At 33.6% G+C, this 18,952-nt stretch overlaps 1 protein-coding gene across 1 annotated transcript in view; it reads left to right on the top strand.

The window, feature by feature from the left end:
- Positions 1-5,328, top strand: part of PPP1R3A (protein phosphatase 1 regulatory subunit 3A) — a 34,918-nt gene extending 29,590 nt beyond the window's left edge. The window contains exons 2-4 of the mRNA XM_061197954.1: positions 747-805; positions 902-1,026; positions 2,947-5,328. Coding sequence (XP_061053937.1) covers positions 747-805; positions 902-1,026; positions 2,947-5,328 — 2,566 coding nt within the window. The remainder of the gene's footprint in view (positions 1-746; positions 806-901; positions 1,027-2,946) is intronic.
- Positions 5,329-18,952: the final 13,624 nt, after the last annotated feature.

Raw genomic sequence — 18,952 nt, 5'->3', positions numbered from 1 at the left:
TCCACAAATATACCTACAAACAGATTACATTTGAAAGAAAAAAGTATTTATCTTTCTCAATAAGCATGCAGAATATGAGAGAAAAGCTAGTATAACCTGAATTATTTTAAAGAAAGAAAATGTATGCTTCCATATGAATGATCTAAAGTCTTGGTTGTAAAATTGGCCTTTGGCAATACACACATGAAGTCTTTAAACTGGGTATAAATTTAGCTGCCTTTCAGTTTCTAGTAAGTTTGTTTTTTTTCTCCTTTTCTAGAGAGAGAGAGTTAATAATATGTCAGTTCAACTGGAAGAATTTTGAGTAAAATGGAACACAAAAAAATAATTGGAACGTTAGAAAGTAATTTCAATGACCACAAATGGACTGTCAGTTCATAAAACTTCATCATTTAAAACAAGAGAAAAATGTTTTCACTTGCAAAGATTAAATTCATGAATGATGGAATAATCTACACTTACATATATTTTTCCTTTGGTTATGTGTTTTAATATGAGTAAAATAATTTTATTTAGAATTATGGAATTGTGTAAATAATTTTTACATTTTTCTACAACTAATATATATTATTGCATCATTCTAAGAGATCAATTTAATTTAAAAATATACAAAGTAATGCAAGAAAATGTGAAAGGTTATATAATATTTGTTTGGCTTGTAATTGGTTTGAATTTCCTCCTCTATAAAAATACTTAGAAATATAGTCCCAGAAAAAAAGTATAACATTTTGTTTTAAACTTAACAGTAAAGAAGAATCACTGGTAACATCAGATGAGAATAACTCTGAGAATTCAAAGATTACAGGTAATATTTCTTTAATTTTTAAACAGAATATATTGATTTTGTTAAAGCCTACCATTATAACAATCTTACATAGGTGCAATTATCTTAACTTTTCAGATACCTATATCCCAACAATTGTTTTTTCTCATGAGGACAAGGAAGACTTGGAAACCAGTAATCAGAATGTAAAAGATGTAAACACGGAACATGATGAACATAATGAAAAAGAATTAGATTTGATGGTAAGTGTTCTGGTTGCCTCGGTATTAGAGAAGATGAATCCATTTATGCTTCAAAGATGCTGCAATGCCTGCCTTTCAATAGCTTCAACTAATAAATAATTTGCAAATGTGAAAGCGCAGCCTATTCTGTCCTTGCATCTCTAGCTTGATCAACAAGGCACTTTGATTTCAGTATGTTGCTTCTGGTCTCTGCATTGGTAAATTAATGACATTCATTTCTTACCTATTTACCAGTGGCTCTGAGTAATAGTTTGTAGGAATTACAGAAGAGGTAGTACTATCCTGATGTGCATTTCTAATCTTTGCGACAAGTGTACACTTATCATAAACTCGTCTGTAAAATGAGAGGGCTGGACTAGATGATTGTTAGGGTTCTGTCCAGCTCTACAAGTCTGATTCTTGCAGTTAGCAGCCTTTTTTTTTTTTTTTTACTTACTTCCATCCGTGAGAATCTCTAAGTTCTATATCATTGGAAAGTATTAAATTACCAAATGAGGATAAAATAGCCTGTGCCATATTTTTCAAACAGGAAACAAATTCAGAACTGTACAATTTAGTATTAAATTTGTTATCATAAATTTCACACTTGGTGAACATTCAATCCATTTGGGATTTTTAGGGGGATGGTTTAGATAGCATTTTTATCACAAAGGAAGAAATAGGAGTAAATGAGTCACATAATGCAATTTATCCTTTACTGTATTTGGTTGGAGCTCATATCATTAGGATACATGGATTCATAATCATCTAAGATTAAAATGACATTTGCCTCTTCAAGTGTCAGTGCTGAAACAGAAAAGAAATGGAGCTCACCTCTTTCCCCACACATTCCACCCTTTCTATAGTGATATGGAAGCTGCATCACTAAAGTATGCAATTTACTTTGCTCCAACTTTAAGAAACTACAAAGTTGTCACCCACTGTGAGAATTCTCACCAGCTGAAAGTTAACATTGCCATCTTTTTCAAACCACAGAATATAATGAAAGGGCCCTGAAAAATCACATACTTCACCAATATACCTCATTACAATCAGCAGGCTCAAATATAAAAGTTTGTTTAGAAGTTACTGAGATTGTACATCCAATAAATGAATAGGGAGCTGTAATTTAGATGCTAATTTGCTCCATGCTGATGTTAATGCATAAAACAATGAAGCTCTATAATAGATGGAAATACAACCAAATCTGTGGAACCCACAGGCATTGGCTTACAAGACAGCTGTGCAGTTGACAAGTAACATGAGCCTTATGTGAGAAGAAGGGGAAAATGTAAGATTTGCATATAATTATTGAGATCATGCAAATGTCAGTTATGAGGAAAAAAAAAAAAAAACACAGGCATCTCACTGTTAAATCCTGACAGTTGGCATCACTGAAGAGCTCAAATACATTTGAGTACCAGTTGGCAGAGGGTCATTAAAACAGAATTTGCAGAGACATTAACTCCCTCACTTTTCTTTGAGTGACGTTTTGCTATTAATAGTTTGCAGAGGCTTTGCAGAAAACATAATAATAAGAGAAACTGTAATAGGGGCACCTACAGCAAGTGTAAATGCAGAAAGGGGCATCTAGGAAGCTGCTCTCTAATTGATTAGCATGGAGCTATCAATGTGTATATCCTAAGTGAGGAGAAAGTGCAATGACAAGCAAGAATAGTTGAATAATACAATGTGATATTTGGAAGCTAGGAAAGAGAGTGATTAATTTTGGCCCCTTTTCTTATTAATCTCATTCCCAAGTCATAGCCTACAAGGATCCCCCCAAAACATCCAGCTTCCACAATTTGTGCAAAATCCACAAATGAAATGAATCAAGGAAATATACCAGATAATTACTAGCCAAGTTAATGAAACCTATCTAATTTGCTTTGTATATTTAAAATCATTTGATCATTATTTTTTGTGTTTTTATCCCTTAAGATAAATCAGCATTTAATAAGAAGTACTGCTTCCAGAGATGAAAAGAATACAGTCAATTTTCCAAATAAAGCTGAGGGGTTACAGAAGGAGCAAATCCATGATGAAGTATACACTGACTTGTTTAAAAGGCCTTTGTCTTCAAGTTCATCAGCAGAAAGATCCTTAAAGGGAGAGTTTTACCACAATGAAAAATATTCCTCAGGAAATAAGTGTAGTTATCAATCTTCAGAGGAAATTACTTCAGATATGGGAGAAATCAAGCCATCATTGGGAAATACTAGTAGTGATGAATTAGTGCAAGTACATATTGGTAGCAAAGAAGTACTGGATAACAATGCTAATCCAGCCCAAGGGAGGGGCAGAGTGCAAATATCTTGTCCTTCTGCAGATCAACTAATGGCAGACAACCTTAATCAAAAACGTGAAGGAGAAGCTAAAAAAACTGAAGTAAAAGATTGGGAATGTTTAAGAAGTGATTTCCGTTCAGATTTCCATTCAGAAGAATCTATAGAAAAAGGATCTTCCAAGAAAGCTTATGGCAATGGTAAGAATGAGGAGGAGGAGCAAAGAATATGTTTAGGTGTTAATGAAAAACACAGCAAAAATTTTCAGTCAATCTTACATGACCAAGAAAGGAAGATGAGCCACTCTGAAGTAAGTGTGGAAGGGATGGGAGCCAGTAACAGAGACCTAACTGCTCTGCCGAGTAAGGATACCCCAATTCATGACCAGTCAATCAGAGCAGATACATTTCATTCACCAAGGACAAATCTAAGCTGGGAGGAAGCTGTGTTAACAACCTCAGACCTTGATCTCTCGACTAGTGAAGGCACTATTTTAGGAGGGATGCCTGGTCAAGCTTGTTTACCAAGAAATAGAAATGTTTTGAGGAATGAGTATCTTTTCCAAGTTGAAGAAGAAAAATCAGCTTGGATTAATCCCGAAGATCAAAATAAGAACACCCAGCATAAACAAAGTTGGAATGTTCTGGAAAGTCAGGGAAGAGCAAGAGAGAGTAAGACAAATATAACAGAGCCGACCAAAGAACAAGCAGATTGTGGAGACGTGTGGGAAAAAAGAGATAATACAAGGAGTTTGAAAGCTAATCCTACAGAAGAATTGTTTACCTGCCAAGAAACAGCGAGCTGTGAACTGTCTTCTCTAGCTGATCATGGTATTACTGAGAAAGCAGAAACAGGTACAGCTTATATAATTAAGACAACATCAGAAACTACTCTAGAAAGCATGTCTGCTAGAGAAAAAGCAATAATTGCTAAGCTACCTCAAGAGACAGCACGAAGTGACAGGCCCATCGAGGTAAAGGAAACAGCGTTTGATCCACATGAAGGGAGAAATGATGATTCACATGATACCCTTTGTCAACGAGATACAGTAGGTGTAATCCATGACAATGATTTTGAAAAGGAATCACGTTTAGGTATTTGTAATGTACATGTAGATGAAATGGAGAAGGAAGAAACCATATCTATTTACAATCCTGGGAAGACACATGACAGGAAGAAATGTGTCACTGGAAATACAACACCTGTAGAAGAATCCTCACAGGTCATTACAGACTATCAAAAAGCAGCCTCAAAACTAGATTTACATTTGGGAATGTTACCAACAGACAAAAAAATATTTCCAGAAAATAGAGATCATGGGCAGATCCAAGAATTATCACAGAAAACGAATATAGATGCCATTATTCATTCTGCTTTAAACTCAGACACTAATAGAGCTTCTCAGAATGGCTCTCACATTTCTAATCACCATGTTAAAACTTCAATGCCATCTCATGAACAGGCCACTGCTATAGAGAATGCAATTACTACCATGACTCTCCAATCTATTTCTTCTAAATCAAAATATAATTGTAATACAACAAGTGAAATCCAGGGTGCTGAGAATCACCATCATCCTGCGTCTACACCTGAAGAAGTTTCCAAAAGTTCAAGAATAGTGACATCAGGTAGTAGGAGGGAAAGATGTATGGGCCAGACTGTCCAACAAGGAGAATGCAGTGTGGAGAAATCTCTAGGGTCAACAGTTTTAATCAGTGAAGCTTTTGAGAACATGGAAGAGGCAAGGAATGAAAAAGAAGGATTAATAAACTCTGGACAATCACTGTGCTCTTCAGGAGACAAGGAATCTGAGAGCCCTGCTTCTGGCAGTCTCCCTGCCCAGGAAAGTCAAGCTCAAAGGGAATCTCTGCTTTCGAAATACACCAACTCTAAAATACCTTATTTCCTTTTGTTTCTGATATTTCTTGTAACCATCTATCAGTATGACTTAATGACCGGCTTGGCATTCTACGTTTTTTCATTGTACTGGCTGTGCTGGGAAGGGGGAAGACAAAAAGAGTCTGTCAAAAAGAAGTAACCTCAGCACTATTATTATTCTCTCTTAAAAGATAAGCTATTTAGCCCCAAACATTTGGATTGGTGAAAGAGACTATTCGTTGTTCAAAGAGCCAGCGCAGTTTTTCTCTTGAAGGATCATTTAGAAAGGAATGCGTATGAAGTTTGCTCCTTCATATAAGTAATTATTCTATATAGGACCATTATGTTTGGATCATTAAATACCTATATGAATATGAGATCTGAAGCACATCAAGTTGAAATTAGGTACAGCTGTTGCTCCTTAGCAGGCCATGAAGTTTCAATGCTTCATGTCTCTTCACTACTTAAAGTGCCATTTCTTGAATTCATTTTTGCAGTAAAGCTTCATTTTTTTTTTTTCCTGAGTGTATTTTTCCCTCTACTGTTTTTAAAAATAGATAAAACATGGACAATGGCAGAGGACTTTTTTTTTGGTCTTTTAATACTGACCATGAAATTTGCATTTACCACTGTATCATTTATCAGCCCATTTTGATAAATCGAATCTTTCAACTTTGATTACATATTTTTAAGAACAACACCCATGCATACTGAAATGTGTAGATTTAACCTGAAGAAACACATTGTGTACTTGAATAACACTTAATACACATACACATGTTTTATATCCTGCATACCTACAAAGTCAGGGCATTCGTAAGCCAAATTTGACAAAGACTGAAACAATCAAGAGATGATCTTTCAGTTCTACAAAATTTGGGGGATGGCCTGTCTTTAAGCAATATTATTCTCTTTTAAAGGGAGACTGTATAACACAGCTGAACAATTTTGACATCAACTATTATTCAGAGTTGGAAATTTAAATTAAAAGTTCCAGAAGCATTGCTTCAGAATGAATTTGTACATATAAAGCATAAAGCATTAAATGATAACAATAATTTAAAAAAGATTTCCTAATGAACTATTTTACTTGGTAGTATTTTTTGTCTTCAAACAAATTTTTAACTTTTCTCATTATAAAACAATAAATTATTCCCCAAGGTGCATTTAGAGAACAAACAACTAATCATTGGTGATATTTATTATATAGTTATCAGGTTGTTAAATGATAACTCAAATTTTTAAGGAGACAAATAAGTAGATATGGAGATCTACTGAGAGAGAAATGAATATCCAGTAGAGTAGTGACTTCAGTTACTGTTATTATCTATGGCTAAGTATGTGAAATAATGGAACTAATCATTTTAGCCACATAGTGGTAATGCAAATAGGCTTATACAATTGATTTCAACAACTATTTATTGAATGACTAATATATGCAAAACCTTGTGCTCTGTTCTATGGCAGAGCACTTCCTTTGATACCCGGAATGGCTAGTCCTCAGGGAGGAGGCATCGATATGTATTTTGATGCTTTTGACTTGGCCAGACATATGGGAGAAAGTCACATTGAGGGAGCCCACTTGGGTGATTTCTTTTTAACAGGAACTTCTTTTATGGAGAATATAACATTGATCTTCAGAGAGAAAAAGTAATCTGTTTATTAACCTGTAAAGGTAAATTCAATGACTAACACTTGTATATATCATCCTACACTCCTAAGAAACATGCATGTATGGGAAGACAACATGAGAATGAAGCATTTAAACTGACTTTCATGTGGTAGTAAATGATTTCCTTAATTTTCATTAGGTACACAACTATTTCCAAATCCCCTAATTGCATGCTTGTCTTAAGTCCCATTGAAATTGAATGCTTGACTTTAACTTTTTAGTTGAACAAATACAAACATCTTGAAGTAGAACTTAGGGCAAATATTTGATTGTTTGAGAGAGCATATTTTCATTAAATACAAGTGGGATACTGTAGGCTGTACCTAGAATATTATCTCTAAAATTGCTATCTTGATAATTTTGTTGACAGGTCTAGATTACAACGAAGTTAGGGTTAGCATTTCTTCAGTTCCTAATGGCTTGGTTTTTGCATTCTACCTCTAAGAGTTTCAGTCAATATGCCATATCTTATTAATGCAAAGAACACTATATTACTTTATGAACACAGGTGCCCAAACTGTAATTGTTCCCTTATACATAAAAGAATGTAACTTTTTTTATCTCTTTTATTTGACTTTTGGTAACATTAACTTACTATACCTTCTCATGCATATTTGTAATATGACAATAGAAGTTTCAAAGGATTTAAAATACTCCATTGTGTACTTCTCTGCAGGCAAAGAAGAAATAATTGGTGATTTAACTGACTTTCCAAACATTACTTATGAAGAATTAGAAATAAAGTCATAAGAACTATGAAACTATTGCCAGGTGGAGAGGTAGATTTTTGCAACCTGTTTTGGTCACATCACTATGTTGAACAAGAAAAGTGGATCTCAGGAAGAACTGGCAGCCCCTGGTTAATAAAGATTTGACTGTGAATCGTCATGACAAGCGTCAACTTTATAAGCATAGCTGCCTCCATCGTGTCCCCTCAAGTATTGGTTAAGGGCCAAAAGGGTGTGGCATGATAATAAACAAAAAGAAGTATATTGTACATCTGCTTCCATAGTGGGTAAGAAATGTGATGTAATAACCATCACCTTTTTATCTTGCTGGGCTTCTGACTATTAGAAACAAAGTTCTAAAAATTAACTGGCGAGTCAAGCAAGTGTAGGTAGTAAAATCAACTATCTCAGAAAATCACATCTGTGTAAGCCACCAATATCTCAATAGATTTTTCAATGTAAGAGTAAATAGGTCAATGAGATGACATTCACCTCTCAATATTCAAGAACATTGGCTTAATGCAATTGTGTTTCCCTGCTGAGTTCCAATATTTTGATAGTGAATTTTTTCAAAGAATATATATATATTCTGCACCATTTTGTGAGAGAAACAGGATCATCTTTTATTTGTCATCTTAAACCAGTCTTCTGGTTAAATGGAAAACTTAAAAATATCCAGACCAAATTTGGGGAAATAAGTATTTTTCCCAAATAGCATTCATGATACTTAATAATTTTTTTCAGTCATGAATATTATTTTATCTCACCAGACCTGTTGTCTTCTTTATTAGTCTCAATTTTTGCATATAAATTTTTGCAAAAAAGCAAACAAAGCAAAACAAAAAACTAGCAGGAAAACTAGTAAAGATGCAGGCAGGAAAGCTGTCATCCCCAGGGCCAGTTCATCTACTGATTTCTGATGTCATGATCTCTGACCTTTTAAAATTTCACTGAGTGAATACAGAAATTGAACGATGCAATAAAGATCGTGGTTTGTTAATTTAAGTCCTGTCTTAGCCAGTTCTGTGGAACTGAGGAATAGGACTGACTCTGATCCTGCAACAAGGTATGAAAGGACTATGACAGGCCATGCACCTCCAGCATCTCCATAGTTGTACTCCTACATAAAGAGAACAACTAAAAAAGTTACTTTTATTTATTGGATTAAATTAATTTGCTTAATTTTTTTCTACTTAATTTTTTTCTACTTAATTTTTTTTTACTTAATTTTTTTCTACTTTCAGAAATAATTCATAATAAAACTCATGGCAACATAAGTTACTTTTCATCTTTTAAAAATAGATTCAGTCATTAATACAATACATTTCCATAATTTTACCCAAACCTCTTTAAATAGCTAATCAAATTTTCACTAGACTTTCAGCCTAGCTTGAACATGTTTTACAAGAAATATTATTACAGTGTGTTAAAACCTTAATAAACAAACAACTCTTTAAAAAGTTCAGCATTTTTATTTTGTGTCATTTCTATATTTGTTAGATGCATACATATTACCTTCATTCGTCAAATATGAAGCAATGTAGTATGTGAAAATTTAGGGAAAAATTCCCTAATTCTTTTCCTAATATATTCAGCTCTTTATATTCATAATAATAAAGTAAAGAGTATCATGGGTAAATCAATAGTGGATTACCAAGAAATCACTTTTATTTGTCTGAGACGATGCAAAGATCTGATTTTGCGGCATATTTCAATGCCTAATTAAGTTACTGGTCTTGGTTGGAATCAGTGCATCGTCCTTCTTATCACCCCATCTGAACCACGCAGCCCTAATTCCCACTGCTCTTTGCGTCAAGTCCTCTGTCAGTCAAGCAAGTCACGCTGTCCCTAGAACATGCCATGCTCATCCATTCCTCTGTGACTGCTCGTGTACGCCCCTCTGTCTAGAAATCGCTTTCAGTTATCTTTCCTCCTCTCTTCCTACACAACTCTGTACATTTTTCTATGTACTGTTTTAGTCCCCATCCTTTTGAAGTCTCCTAATATTTCTGTTGGTGAGATCTCTCCGTTTTCAGGTCTCTTATGACACTAACCGTCTTGCATGCGCTAGGTATTTGACATTATACTAACTGGACCATCTGCTTGTTCAAGACAGGAACGTGGCTTCTTCCCTCCAATCGCCTCACAAGGTCTAGTTTATAGGAATCCTCAGTCAATACTTGTGGATAGAATTGAATTGCAGTGATGTCTCCTTCCTATCTTGTCCCTGAAACGTGGACAGGATACTTTGAGGTCTGATTTTAAAATGAATAAACTTAATCAAAGCAAAGCTGGAATGTTTTCATAAACTACCAAAGACAATGTAGAAAAAGGCAAAGAGAATGTAGCTACAAGACAGAGTGATGCAGTGGATCTGCGATGTGGCAAAGAAAGAAAAAAATCCTTTCTCTCCATTCTTCTTAACAATTAAATTAGTTTTCTATATTTATCAATCATTCCTAGAACAGGAAACATTCCCTTCATTCTATTTCATGGGAAATACTATACAGATTATATATTAAAAGAATAATAACGCATAACTTAATTTGCTGGCTAATGTGAAAATTAAGAGAACAAGGCATGTCTTCAGATAAAGAAGCTTAGTAGATTAACAACCAACAAACATCACAAGATATAAAGTGTAAGAAACTCAATCTTCCCAACTGCTGCCATGCCCTTTGAAAATGGCTGATCTCTGAATTTCACACCTGTTCTGCATGTCAACTTTTAGGATAAGCAAACAGAACAACTAGCAAAAATAGTAAGTGGATTTTTAAAAAGGAAACATTTGCCTGATTAGCATATGAGAGTACCTATATATACTGAAACACACACACATATACATGCACACATACACACAAAGGCACACACATACATACATGTATTCCAAGATCTGATAAATGACAATATGGCAGTAAACAGTCTACTAATACTATGCATAGTGAATATATATAATATAATATATAAAGGGTTTATCCTTTCTTTGAAGAGATTCATTCTATCATATTTAGATATGAAATTAAAATGATAACACAAAGATACGCCTGTTTGGGGGGCAGAGTCTAAAGGAAAGCAGTATATGGCTTAGAAATGTAGTAGCATGCCATATAACAGCTTAAGACCATTAGCAATTAGTCTCTTAAGACTTAAAGAAAAGCCAGATACATGTCTAGTCTATTGTAGAATTCATCAGTATCATGCATCGGTTGAGCTGGTTCTGAGTGGAAACATTTAAAATTTCCTAAAGACACACTCTATAAAACATAATAGCAGAGAGAGAGTTTAAAAATCACTATACGAGGTTAGAAATTCTCTTTGTAAACACTTAAATAACCCACAACCTACTTTTAATAATTCTATGTACGTTTTAATGTACAGTTTATAAAATTTTTTAGTGTGGTGTATTTATGAATATATCACACATGTAAATCATTTTTACACATACATTCTACAAATGATATTGATATTTTGTTACTACACATTAAGTGACTCTTCCCAGTTAATCCATAAATCTTTGGGAAAATTCAATTGTCTTTTTTCATTATGCACATAAACTTTCCCCGTGTTTCTCAATTCTCAGTCCTGCCTAAGAAAGAGAATAAAGGTTAAAGAAAAGATAATTTATTTCCTACCTTCACAGATATGAGTGGGTATATTTTAAATACATTTCTACACTTTGAAAGTTGGAAAGGAAAATGAGATAAGAGATTATAAATGTCCTTCATATTTATTTCATAGTCTTTAATATTTGGGATCAGGCATATAGTCTTCAATTTAAGTCAGTTGTCTTCTCCCATATGAATTCTTTGGCCTACATGATCTTACTCCCATGCTTAAATTAATATTTAAGTGCAACATGTTGATTTTTCATTATGTGAATAAGTAAGGAAACCAGTTGCAGCCTGAATCTTTGAGTATAACATCTACATCTGTATCTTTATTGATCTACGCATGTGAGGTTCAACCTTTAATAATAATAATAGTAGTTGTAATAATTATTATTATTATAATAACACAATAGCCAACTTTTGAGTGTTTACAATAATTGGGCACTGTTTTAAACTCTTTATGTGAAAAACTCATTTATGTTTTATGACTTCATGAGAGAAGTGTTATTACTTTCCCATTTTACAGATAGATGCACAAAGGCTGGTTTTCCCAAGGTCACATGCTAGTCTAGATTCAGACTCCACCAGTCTTTCCCCAGAGCTGATCCTCTTAAATATTGTACCATGTTGTTCCTTCAGTTCAGATATACTAAGTTATCTTACAAATTGCAGTTATATGTTAGCATGCTGCATGGTGCTATACTAATATATAAGTACATTACATACTATGAGATATGAGTATACCATGTATCTTGCACACATAATCCTATCTTTATTAATGCTCCTAAAAAAAGAAAGTTCCTAAAAGTATTCTGTTCTTTTCAGTTTATTCAAATGACCTCAAAAAATATACTTTGACTTCCTTCCAGGACACAAACATTGCACTAGTCCCAAATCTTGCCTAGCTTGAGTATAGCGAAGGAGTTAGAGACCAGTAATTGCAATATCTTGTGACCAGTTCAACAATAGAGGTAAGATCTAAGCACGGAAGTGGCACAAAGAAAGGAATGTTTGGTCCTGTATTCTTATATTTCATAAATGTGCCATCTTTTTAGCACAATAATTTTAGGTATCAAGGAAATCAGAATAAAACCCTCCAAATGCCTCATTACAACTGGCGTTTTACAAACATAATAACTACAATGAGAATACATCTTGATGTGACTGGTATAGTGTTTATTTATGCCCGATGTCCCAGTGTAATTATTAATAGCACTCCTTTCACTTTCAAAAGTAAAATGATTTGGATGAAAAATGCTAAGGTCAGCCTAAAAGTCCAAGAAAATATCTTAGCCAGCAGGTGTATATCACTCTGTGTCACAAGAATAAAAGGGGAAACTTCCAGTGTGAATGCCATCTATAACCTACCCGCAGAATTCTTGTCCTTAGGGTTGTAGAATATAACTCAGATGTACCAGTCCCTGGTCAGCCTAAGTAAAGAAGAGCAACATTTTTGCAGATTCAGTATTGCAGAGGGCAATCATTTTTTAAAAAGTAGGGACATTTTGTAAAGAATGTGCTGGTCAAAATCCATTAGGAAGAAGTCATTTACATTACTGACACTGGATAACCATAACTTTGTGGAACCTGATACTATAGCCTATAGCCTATTCAGAGGGCACAGGACATGATACTTCCACCATCCAGGATAGTCAAAGTGGAACAAGATGGAAGAAACTTTAGCAAAAGTTGTGGAAGCCACTGTGTGTTACTCAAAATTATAATGGCGTTATGTTGCTGGAAGCTGTGTTATGAGTGTACATGCTGCTCATCATTTGTAAGAGAAACAAAATTTTTTGGAAATTAAGCTACATATTACTGGCATTTAACAATCATGAGACAAGCTAGTAGTATTTCAGTAGCAAAAATAAATTAACATATAAACAAATGACCCAAGATATTCAATAAGAGACAAGGACATTTTAAGGCAGAACCAGTGTCACTCCATCTAGTTTTGGTCTTTGCAATAACCATCACTTTTGGCCTCACTTCACACAGGTGTGCTGTGCTGACACTGTGAATGACGATGGATCAGCATTCCCTTCATTTCTGCTTAAGGGATATGTGCATTGGAACCTTATCCAAAGAACTACTACCATAATTTAAGACCACAAAATATGTTCATACTGAATGAATGGCAAAAGGCTAGCATAGTTGCCCTAAAAGCGTTGTGCCTCTGGTGACTTCAGCCCAGCCTTACACTTTTACAGGGCATAGAGGAACAGTTTTTAAATAGTGGTCTTTATGTACTCTTTGTTCATTTTTAAAATGTCACTGGGGTCACTTTTATGTATCTATAAAGCTGTTCTATCACTGAAGGTGTAGATCTCATGATATTTTATAAAGTTGGATATTATCATTTTTAATTGTTAGGGACAAGGGAATTTTGATAATAGTCAATGTGCATTACTCAAAGCCCTTTGGTTGGAAATAACCAAAACCTTTCAAAGTAGTTTAAGCAAAACAAAACAAAACACACAGAAAAAAAACATATCTTAAGGAAACAAGACCACTACCCCAGGGCTAGATGTGAAAACAGGCATCAGTAGGGACAGAAGCCGGGGCATGAAAAGCCATCAGAAATGGAATCTCTCCTGACTTTCCTGTTTTCCCATCTTTTTTTCCCTTTTCTGAGTCTACTTTATTTTTCTGTTTTTTGCCTGTGGATTTTCTCTTTCAACTTGCTCTTCAAGATGCATGGTCCCTAAAGTAGAATTTTCCAATGGTAATCTTGCATCCTGATTATATATGTCCAAAGGTTAACTGCTTAGAGTTACCTGGATCTCAGTTCTAAACTCCTAGAAGAGAGAAATTTATTCAGTTGTTTGTTCTACATGCAATCCATTGTTTCCCAGTAACTGGAGGCACAGGGTGGTAGAGGGACTCACTGTAAAGGAAATGTTTGTAGGTTCTTGAAGGGTAGGTGGGAATATGGAATTTGTAATGTGTATCTCTAACGTGCCAATTGTCATATATTTATGGATATATTTCTGCTTCTCTTTTTCCTCCTGTAGATCTACATGGCCCAAATTTCTATAGATTTATAGTAGATCTTGATATTAGGTGAGTCAAGTTCCTATAAATTTTTCTTTAAAACTCTGTAACTCTTGGCCCCTTGCTGTTCCATATGAATTGTAGGATCAGCTTACCAAGTTTCATAAAAAACTTGATTTTTAATGGAATTTTACTGAATGTGTACATTAATTTGAGGAGAATTGACATTTAAAAATATTGAGTCTTTCCACCCATGAGAATAGTATATTTCTTATTCATTTTTTGTTCCTTCAATTATGATTTATAACATTCTCCATGAATACACTGCATTTTTACTATCAGATATACTCCTAAGTACCTCATGGATTTTGTTACTATTTTGAATGAATCACTTTTTCCTATTATTTTTTCTTTAGGGAAATTATTGATATTTCATAACACTTGATTTTTATTTGTCACTTATTCAACTATTTTGCCAAAGTTTCTCATTAGTCCTACTAGTTATTAGTTTGATATTTTGGTCATTATGCCAATAATGTATAAGAACAATATTGATTTTTGTATGTTCTTTTATGCATCTTGCCAAATTCTATCATTACTACAACTAGTTGGTATTATTTTTAATTCACTTGCTTCTATTTAATTTTTCTTGTCTTCTTGAGGTAAATGTATGTCTTATTTATTTTTAATCCTTTCCCTTAAAAAAGTTCATATAATACTATAAAATAAACCAAATATTTTTAACTGCATTGAATTGATTTTGAGATAATTACCTATATCTCAAAAATATATGTGTGAATACATATATATAACATTTTAAACATTTTTATTCCCTTTTATTTCCTGTTTCCCTCTATAACTCCCACTGTAATTTAACACATGAGTTATTTAACAGGACATTTAATTTTTTGTGATCTTTAATAGTTGGTACAAATTACATTAGACTATTGTCATAGAATGTGGTTGACTGCCAATTATTTGAAATGTGATAATACTTCTGTGATCTACTGCATTGTCAATGTAATTATTATTCTATGTACACATTCTTTTTGGGGGTACAGAGTTCTTTATATATTTATTAGGTCATGCTTCATAAGTTTGTTGTTCAAAACCATATTCTAAGTCCAGAGATAATCCCACGCACCTGTGGTCACCTACTCTACGACAAAGGAGGCAAGAATATACAATAGAGGAAAGACAGTCTCTTCAATAAGTGGTGCTGGGAAAACTAGACAGCTACATTTAGAAGAATGAAATTAGAACATTCTCTAACACCATACACAAAAATAAACTCAAAATGGATTATAGACCTAAATGTAAGACCAGATACTATAAAACTCTTAGAGGAAAACATAGGCAGAACACTTTATGACATAAATCACAGCAAGATCCTTTTTGACCCACCTCCTAGAGAAATGGAAATAAAAACAAAAATAAACAAATGGGACCTAACTAAAAGTAAAAGCTTTTGCACAGCAAAGGAAACCATAAACAGAATGAAAAGACAACCCACAGAATGGGAGAAAATATTTGCAAAAGAAGCGACCGACAAGGGATTAATCTCCGAAATATAAAAACAGCTCATGCAGCTCAATATCAAAAAAACAAACACCCCAATCCAAAAACGGGCAGAAGACCTAAATAGACATTTCTCCAAAAAAGACATATAGATGGACAACAGGCACATGAAAAGCTACTCAACATCACTAATTATTAGAGAAATGCAAATCAAAACTACAATGAGGTATCACCTCACATCAGTCAGAATGGCCATCATCAAAATATCTACAAACAATAAATGCTGGAGAGGGTGTGGAGAAAGGGAACCCTCCTGCACTGTTGGTGGGAATGTAAATTGGTACAGCCACTATGGAGAACAGTATGGAGTTTCCTCAAAAATGTAAAAATAGAGCTACCATATGATCCAACAATCCCACTCCTGGGCATATATCCAGAGAAAACCATAATTCGAAAAGATACATGTACCCCAATGTTCATTGTAGCATTATTAACAATAGCCAGGACATGGAAGCAAACTAAATGTCCATCGACAGAGGAATGGATAAAGAAGATGTGGTACATATATATGATGGAATATTACTCAGCCATAAAAAGAATGAAATAATGCCATTTGCAGCGACATGGATGAACCTAGAAATTGTCATACTGAGTGAAGTAAGTTAGACAGAGAGAGACAAATATCATATGATATTGCTTACATGTGGAATCTAAAAAAATACGTTCATTTAACCTATTTACAAAACAGAAATGGAGTCACAGATATAGAAAACAAACTTATGGTTACCAAGGGGGAAAAGGGGGGGAGGAATAAATTGGGAGATTGGGATTGACATATACACACTACTATATATAAAATAGATAACTAATAAGAACCTACTTTATAGCACAGGGAATTGTACTCAATACTCTGTAACGATCTAAATGGGAATAGTATCTAAAAAAGAGTGGATATATGTATATGTATAACAGATTCACTTTGCTGTTCAGCAGAAACTAACACAACACTGTAAATCAACTATACTCCAATAAAAATTAATTAATAAAAAAACCTGTATTCTAACTAATATTTAGTGTGCTTTGACTACCATTACTTGAAATCTCCTAATATTATGAAAGTATCCATTTCTTCTTGTAGTTGTGTCAGTTTTGCTTTAAATATTTAAGACTCTTAATTCTTAGTTGCAAATAAGCTCATTATTGTTACCATTTCTTAGTGAATTTATCCTTTATTATTGTACATGATATTATTAATATTCACCTTAAATTATATGCCATCAGATATTAATATTGCTGCACTAGTTTTCTTATGATTAATATTGACATAACATAGCTTTCCTCATAACTTTATCATATCTCTTACCAGAAACTTATAGCTATATTTTAAAAAATTCAACCTATAATCTGTCCTTTAATAGAGGAGTTTGAGCCATTCATGATATTTCGATAAGCTAATACATTTGGACTTATTTTTACCATGTTATTTTGAGTTTCTATTTTATATTTTTCTCTCCTTGTTCTCTGTCCTTCATTCTTAATTTCTTGAATTATCTTTCCAATTTACTAGTTCTCTCTTCTACTTTGTCTAATATAGAATTATTTTTCATTTCAATAACCATGACTTTTATTTAAATATATAGAATTTGTTCTTTTCCATACCTAGCCATTTTTATTTTTTCTTCTTTAAAAAAATAATTCTGTACACCTGAAACTAACACAATATTGTAAATCAAGTATACTTCAATATAAAAATAATTCCTTCCCATTTAAAAAATAAAAGTTATTCCTCCATTTATCACTTTGAGTATCTTAAATGTAGATATTTAAAATCTTTAGTGGAATACCCCATTAGTTTGAAGTGAATGTGCCAATTCTTGATTTGGTTTTAGCTGTATTTGGTATTTGATTCCTTCACGTGTTTTAGAATTTTTGATTATAAATTCATTGTCTCTCTCCTTCTCTGAGTTTATTTCTCCCTGTCTCAACTCTGTTTGTCATTGTCTTCACCTGGCTTCTTGATCCTCAAATGTGGAGCCTAATAATATTACCAGAAGTGGAGGCTTCTGTACTATGGGGAAAATAGGAATACTGCAAATTCTGTCAATTGCAAAGTCAGCCGGTTGTTTTGTGCTATTCTTAGTAGGGAGGATATGATATGTCTGTATTCTCCTTTGGCCTGGAGCTTGTTAAAGTTACATTTTAGGTTTTAGTTTGTGTTTATTCATGAAAAGGAGAGACCACTTCAATCCATGGTTTCAAATTGAACATGCTTTCTGTACAGCAGAAACTAACACAACACTGTAAAGCAAATATACTCCAATAAAAATTAATTTAAAAAAAATAACATGCCTTGAGTCACATTGTCAAATGTTGTTTTTAGTTATTGTAATTTTGTATGTGTCATATCCTAGGAAATGGCAGGAGTGAGAATTAGGAGGGAGAAAAATTCAGCCCTGTGTATAAGCTAAAAAGGATGTTAAAGGGATATGAAGACATTAGGTGCACTGCCTGTCTCTGTTTCAATACTGTATATTTAGGATTACCTTATAGCCCAGTTTACTTCAAAGAAAGAATCTGTTTAGAAAGCTTAATTGATCAATGCCAATTTTAACAGTAGTAAGAGATAGTGGTTGAGTGTGTTGTCTCTTATTCTCTTTGACGGGTGCTAAGAGTATACTAAAATTAATAAGAATTTAGAATTAGATCAAAGATGATATGTGAAATTAATTTCTCAAATATTTATGATGTATCCATAAATCATACCACTACATGTCCTTTTATGGATTTCAAAATATGTAGAGCTTATATTTGAAAATCATTATGTTTGAAAGAGAAGGAAATGACCTATTATTAGAGGCTCTTAGACACTTGATAAAATGCTTGTTTCATTGTGATCCAAGGATTCTCTAGGGCTTGAAAGGTATATGTCTGAATTACTGGTGGAATCAAACACCCTTTTGTCATGAAGTCCCGGTACATGAATTTGAAGTAATTGAGATTATTTTTCTCGTATTCCTCACACTTGTAGCAGGGAAACTGAAAGTGGCCGGTGCAAGAGAAAACAATTTCATTGAGAAACCTGAGAGAAAACTCAGCTTTTGGATTTTTAGGCTTTATCTTTTCCACTTTCATTTTACATCCAACTCTCCTCTTTTTTCTTTCTATCTTTGCCACTATGAGTATTTTACAAGTCAAGATGATCTCAGACATTAAATATATATATGTGTATATGTATACACACATACATATATATACACACACACA

The sequence above is a fragment of the Eubalaena glacialis genome, chromosome 8 (assembly GCF_028564815.1).
Source record: "Eubalaena glacialis isolate mEubGla1 chromosome 8, mEubGla1.1.hap2.+ XY, whole genome shotgun sequence".
Classification (NCBI taxonomy): Eukaryota; Metazoa; Chordata; class Mammalia; order Artiodactyla; family Balaenidae; genus Eubalaena; species Eubalaena glacialis.
This window is presented reverse-complemented; position numbering and strand designations above follow the sequence as displayed.